This window comes from Ixodes scapularis, unplaced genomic scaffold (assembly GCF_016920785.2).
Source record: "Ixodes scapularis isolate PalLabHiFi unplaced genomic scaffold, ASM1692078v2 PGA_scaffold1__304_contigs__length_218370807, whole genome shotgun sequence".
Taxonomy (NCBI): domain Eukaryota; kingdom Metazoa; phylum Arthropoda; class Arachnida; order Ixodida; family Ixodidae; genus Ixodes; species Ixodes scapularis.
In genome coordinates, this window is record NW_024609846.1 from 130,409,065 (window position 1) to 130,415,727 (window position 6,663).

Sequence of the window (6,663 nt, forward strand, 5' to 3'; positions counted from 1 at the left end):
AATCGAATCCTTCGAACTTTTCGAAGCTTATGAGGAAAGAAATTCAAAATCTTCGTATTTGTCGAACTTTATGTCTTTAAAATTCGAAATGTTCGATTTTTCGAATTTTAGATCCAAAGAAATTCGAAACAATCGAATCTCTCAAATTTCAATTTAGGGAAGTTCGAAATTTTCGAATTTATCGAACCTCAAGTAAACAAATATTCGAAATAATCGAACCCAAACTTTTAGAAACCGTGAAAGCTTCAAACTCTCGAATTCGAAACCCCGCGATTTTGGAAAGTTGCGAATTTTTCGAATTCGAACCTGTCTACGGTCGAAAATATCGAAACATCTCGAATCGAACATGAGTTCGGTTCGAAAATATCGAAACCTTTCGAATTCGAACCTAGGGTGGTTCGCGGCATCCCTACTCAGGAGAGGACGGCCTCGTTACGGCCTCGGCGTTGGTGGCGCGCCCTGGCGGCAGGAGAGAACCGCGTTCCGATCTTCGCCTTGACGGCTCGTCGGCGATCGCGCAGCGTTACGCGACCTGAAGTATTTAAATCACCGTAGCTCATATGTTGCTGATGCATAGCTTGAGCTTTTGAAACTACATCTATTTATTTTCTGTTATTCCCAGCTTGCTTCTTATGTTTTGTTGTTGTTTTATGTATTATATATATCATTACGTCTTTCAGTCAAGTGCTTTGACGTTAATAAGAGAAATGAATTTTTTTTCTTCACTGATGTTTGACATGGGGTCCGATTTATGGTGTTGAGCCATAGCGTAGAGGAGGCTATGGTTCAGCAAAACCATCAAAACCCTCTGGTTGTGAGTTACTAAACGGTCTTCACTTGTGATTTTTATTAGTGATCAAGATAGATTCACAGAATCACTGCGCCGAAGTTTGCAGCTTGTTTCATGGCCGCATCTGTGAGGGTACTTTACTTTTAGCTGGAGGCTAAATTCGACGTTGAAGAACAGACGTCATAAGGTGCTGTGTTACAAAAAGAATACGCATCCTTCACTCCTCCTTCCTCAGATGTGGTAGAAAATGTTTTTCTTTTTTTTTTTCGGTTTAAGAGTACGAATTTGGTTTCCGTGCTTCCCGCGGACCTGTTGACGAGGCGGAAAACGAACCACCAACGTCTCAGATCACGTGGGAAGGGAAATATATGTGAGGTGAATGCCCTTCCTTGCACTGTGCGACATGCGTTAAAATAAAACTAAATACTGTTTTTTATATATATATATATATATACGGTTCTGCGTTGAAAAGTTCGACACATGCTCATATCTGTCTGCTGAACTTTCGCAGTTGTAGAATCTTTTTTTTTTTCAACACAACAATTACTCCATATCACTATTTCTAATAAAAAAAAATAGTCGTGTGAGGGCAGTTGTTGGTTAACCTATGAAATGGGCCGCTGGCGGGTTGTTGGGGGCAGTGCCCTACGCCGTTTTGGTCTTTCTAGAAATGTACAAAGCCGACTTTGTATGCATGCTTAACATGCGACCGCTCATTTTTGAGGCGACATTTGACTGTTCCGCTCTGTGTACAAAAGAAAACCCACAGGCCCAAGGGAGGCCATCGACAACACATACCCTGCATTCAGTGGCAGGATCCCCGTGCTTGCGTGCATAACCTTCCCGATCACAGGAAAAAGGCGTCAACCTTCCAACTCGAAAGTAATAATATATGATTCCAAAATCGCTGCTGTCGCTACGCGGATTCTCGACGAAATGCGTTAGCATTTAGAGCAGGTGTTCTGATTCGGCGAAGGATGGGAGTTCCAACCTCTCAACGGTTCGCAGACAGCGTAAAACTTCGTCTTCGGCGAGCAAGTCTGTTCTCCCGGGTGCCGCGGCGGTTTCGCGGAAACAGCGTCGTCGCTACGCCTCGGTTTTACGTTGTCGCGAACATTCTGCATTCTGGTAAAACGAAACCTTGTGTCTACACCCCGGTGCCATCGTAAGAAGAGTGCGCGTCTACAGCGGCACTCATTGGAAGTGTAATGTTGGAGGTGTAGAAAAAGGGAAGGATTCCCTTGGATTAAAACAACAACGTACTGGCGTTTATTCATTAGTTGGTAGCCATCTTGGAGAGTGTTACAGTTGCCAGACCAAGCCAGATTTATGGCTAGATTCCATACAGTAGACACTACATTTATCCCCCTGAGAAAAGAGTTTTGACAAGACTGCAAGACTAAAAGTATGCTAAAAATGTCCAACTGGTAGAGGAGTTCTCTTTCACACCAGTTATCCCCCTGAGAAAATAAGACTCAAAGATCTAATTTGCTCCGATACATTCGTTAACTTGATATGTTTCTTTGAAAAAAAAAATTCCTCATCAACATTTCGTTAGAAAAGTTTTCTACACTGCAAAGTCCGAAAGATGACGAGGAGCACGACGAACCCTTGTCGGATAACGGCGCCCGGCACTGTTTGGTTGGGTCACTGGCGGTGCAGATGGGGCCAGAGATGAGCGATGGTCTAAGGAGATGCGATTGCCGGGGTTTGATGGAGGGGGCCCTGGATCTTCGATGTCCAATTCTTCTCGTCCAGGCGTGATGGTTACTTGCGATGCATTCTCGAAGAATGCAGCGTTTCGCGTTATGACTTTCCCATTGCGAGAGGCCTTGACGCGAGATCCATGAACCTCAATGACTGTGTAGGGCTTGGGGTCGTAGAACGGGGTGAACTTGTTACGCCTCTCCTGTCTGCAGATTACAAGATTACCAGGAACAAACTTGTGATGCTGAGTGTGTCGCCGTGCATCTGCATATTCTTTGTTGTATCTTTTCCGGGATTCGTCGTTTCTTTGTGAGTTGATGTGAGTAGGGCTACTGTTGTCTGGGTCGGGAATTACCGGAAGTAGGTTACGCAATGTGCGCTTGAAGAGGAGCTCGAACTGTGAGGTTCCTGTAGAGCCATGTGGGGTGGAGCGGTAGGCTAGCAAGAAGGATTGTAGCTCTTCCGTCCAGTCCTTGCCTCCAATTCTGCTTGTCAAGACTAGCTTGTTGAGCGTTCTCATAAATCTCTCTACCTCACCGTTTTCCTCGGGCCAAAGTGGCGTGACACGGTGGTGTTTGAATCCGAATTCTTCAGCGAATCTTGAGAAGTCTCCGCTGTGAAATGGAGGACCATTGTCAGTCTTCAGCACCGTTGGAATGCCGAACTGAGCGAAAATGGTACATAGTTTGCTGATGACAACTGGTGCGGCAAGTGTTCGCAGAATGCTTACTACTGGGTATTTTGAGTGGTCGTCAATGAGGACCATGGAATACTTGCCATCAGGAAATGGTCCAGCGAAGTCTAGAGACAACTCAGTCCAAGGACACTCCGGTAGTTTGGACGCAGGCAGTGGATCGCGGTGGTGTTCAGGTGTTGCCACCTGGCAGGCAATGCAGCTCTTCACAATACTGTCCACGAGCTTGTCTATCCCAGGGAACCAGACTTTGCTTCGCAGCAGCTGTTTTGTTTTGACGATTCCTTGGTGCCCCTTGTGTGCAAGGTGGACTGCCTGGTGCTGTAGGTTGGTAGGTATCACGATCCGCGTCCCTCGCAGGATCAGTCCTTCTCTGGACACGCTGAGTTCACTCATTACTCGGGAGAATGGACGGAGAAGTTCATCCTTCCAGGCATTTTTGTCGAGCTGCGGCAGTTGCAAGGCTTTGGTCACCTTGGTCAGTTGAGGGTCTGCCTTGGTTTCCTTTAAGACATTTTCCAAGGTCATGGCACATGATAAGCTGTGCTGTATCATGCAGGCCACGTAGTCTTCTGACATCTTTACTAGGGTGCGAAGCTTGTCTTTCTTGTCTGGTGGGGACTGTGGTAGATGTCGAGACAAGTAATCGCTGGGATTAGTTGACCCCTTGATGTGTGCGACGTCGAAGCTGTATGGCTGAAGTCGAAGTGCCATACGTTCGATCCTCGCTGACGGAGAACGTGGGTTAGACAGGATGTTGACGAGCGGTTTGTGGTCGGTGAGCACTCGAAAGTTGGTGCCGAACAAGTAGATCTGGAAGTGCTCGATACCCCAGACCACAGCCAACATATCTCGTTCTATCTGAGAGTACCGAGTTTCCACAGCCGTCAAGGCTCGGATTCCGTAGGCAACCACCTTAGTTCCAGCTGCGGAGGACTGGGCGAGAATTGCACCGAGACCACGTGGTGCAGCATCAACGATGAGGTCTGTGCTCTTCTCGGGGTTGAAGTAGGCTAGGGTATTAAAGTTCGAGAGCATGCCTTTGAGCTCGTCGAATGCTCTTTGTTTAACGCTGGTCCAAGTCCATGGAGTTCCTTTGATGGTCAGCTGGCGCAACGGTTGAGTCAGGTTTGCGAGGATGGGTAGGAAACGTCCGCAGTAGTTGAACATCCCTAGGAGACTCCGGACTTCATTGGCACTTGTTGGTGAGGCAGCGTTCTGGAGAGCCGACACCTTCATCGGATCTGGTTGTACTCCAGCACTCGAGAACACGTGTCCAAAAAAAGTGAGCTGCTCTTGAAGGAAGCTACACTTCTTGGGATTTAGCGTGAGCCCAACCTTGCTCAGACGTTCCAACGTTGCCTCAAGGGCTTTGTCGTGGTCTTCCTTGGTCGTGCCATAAACCAGGATATCATCACTGACGTTAAGCACGTTGGGAATGCTGCTGAGGACTTGTCGATGGTGTCTTGAAATACTTCTGCTGCTGAGTTGATACCAAAGTTCAGACGTTTGTACCTGAAGAGTCCGGCGTGGGTCGAGAAAGTTGTTATTGGCCGGGAGTTTTCGTGCAACTCTAGCTGGTGATACCCTTCCTTGAGGTCGAGTTTGGAGAACAACGTTGCTCCGTTGAGTGCTGTGAGGATGTCGTCAACTGTTGGAGTGACGTGTCGCTCGCGGCAGATCGCTTTGTTGGCGCATCGCATGTCTACGCACATCCGCAAAGCTTCCTGGTCGTGTGGCTTGGGCACTAGAACAACCGGAGACACCCACAGTGTTGGCCCTTCTGTCTTCTCAATGATGTCGAGTGCTAGCAGTCTACTCAGCTCTGCCTCTAGTGGTTTCCTCATGGCAAAAGGGATTCGACGGTGTGGTTGTGCGACTGGTGACACACTGTCATCCACATGCAGGCGTACCTGTTGGTCTTGAAGGCATCCAACTCCCTTGAAAAGCTGGGGGTAATGTTGCTGAATATTGTTTTCCATCAGGGCGTCTTCGACATTGTAGGTGATGTGGACTAAACCCAGACGTGAGGCTTCAGAAAAACTTAGAAGGGCTGGATGGTCACCGTTGATAACGAAGATTTCGTCTGTGCCTTCCTGAGCTTTGTATTTCATGGTCACGGACAGTTTGCCAAGCACTGGCAGTGGGGACGTTGCACCGTATGCGAAAAGTTTTACACCTGCTTGCTCCAAGCTGTGGCGGAGCCCGAGTTTCGTCAGGTCACTTGATCCCACGGTTGACACAGTAGCTCCTGTATCGAGGGTGAATTCTACTGGCGTGCCGTTCACTTCCACGATCACTCGCGGTGACCTCGAGATGTCGCGTGAAGTGTCAGTTGCGAAAGTGTACTCGTCGCTGTCTGAGCCAGCGTTCTTCTGTATGGGACGGACGGTGACTGGAGCCGACCAACATAGTTTGGAGAAGTGGCCAACCTTCTGGCATGACCTGCAGGACTTGCCTTTGGCTGGGCAGCTGGATCGACCACCGTCGTGCGGCCATGATCCTCCACAGTTGTAGCATGATGCGTCCGGATGTTGGCGACGTGAATTCTCACGAGGCTGTGATGAGGTTTTCTGGTGGCGCTTGGACGGGTGGTGGTGCGAAGACAGCTTGGTATTCGCTCCTATCGCTGCCACTGTGTTTTCGCTGGGCTGCTGCTGGCTTCCTTGTTCCATCAAGGTAACGTTGTGCTCCACTTCCTCAAATAGCCTGCCCTGTTTGAGGATTCCCTCCAAATCGAGGTCATGCTGCATGGCATAGCGGCGAAGGCGTGACGATGTTGTAGACAGCAGAATCTGATTTTTGATTTCCGTGTCCTGTTCGGCGAAGGCACAGTGTCACGCTAGCTGTCGTAGTTTGGCGTAAATTGAGTCAAGGGACTCTCCTTCTACTTGCTTGGCTTGCCGGAAACGGTAGACCTCGAAGGTTCTGTTGACCCTTGGAGCGAAGTAGGCGTCCAGCTTCTTGCGTGCTGCGGTGTAGAGCGGGCTTTCGCCAGCGGTGCTTGAGACAGCTGACGCTGTTGCCGCAGGTGCGGTCATAGGAGGTTCTGGAAGCGCGCAGTAGATGTCATGGACTTCCTCCCCGATGTAGTGTAGCAGCAAAGCGGTCTTACGGGCGTCGCTTGTGATGCCGCAGGCCACTACGAAGTTTTCGAAGCGTCTCACCCACTTCAACCACTCGGTGCCGACGTTATTGGCGTCAGTGGCACGCGCGTTGAAGAAGGAAAACGTGGGGAGCATGCTGTGCTCCATCCCGTCAAACAAGACGTCCGATGTTGGGTGTGGAGGGGTCCGTGCGGTTCAAAATCGCTGCTGGGCGGTTCTTACGTTGTTCTAACGCATCCTCGTAGCCATTGTAATGTCGGAGGTGTAGAAAAAGGGAAGGATTCCCTTGGATTGAAACAACAACGTACTGGCGTTTATTCATTAGTTGGTAGCCATCTTAAGAGTGTTACAGTTGCCAGAACAAG

At 49.0% G+C, this 6,663-nt stretch overlaps 1 protein-coding gene and 1 pseudogene across 1 annotated transcript; one reads left to right on the forward strand and one right to left on the reverse strand.

Moving 5' to 3' along the window:
• The first annotated feature begins 3,171 nt into the window (after nucleotides 1–3,171).
• LOC120848694 lies at nucleotides 3,172–3,678 on the forward strand. The gene has a single exon (XM_040220709.2). The coding sequence runs from the start codon at nucleotides 3,172–3,174 to the stop codon at nucleotides 3,676–3,678; it is 507 nt and encodes a 168-aa protein (XP_040076643.2).
• A 97-nt stretch (nucleotides 3,679–3,775) lies between these two features.
• On the reverse strand, nucleotides 3,776–6,445 carry LOC115316547 (annotated as a pseudogene).
• Between the last annotated feature and the right edge of the window lie 218 nt (nucleotides 6,446–6,663).

Bases quoted from the DNA above. Each gene is read 5' to 3' on its own strand.
- LOC120848694 (XM_040220709.2), top strand. From the start codon at position 3,172: ATGGTACATAGTTTGCTGATGACAACTGGTGCGGCAAGTGTTCGCAGA.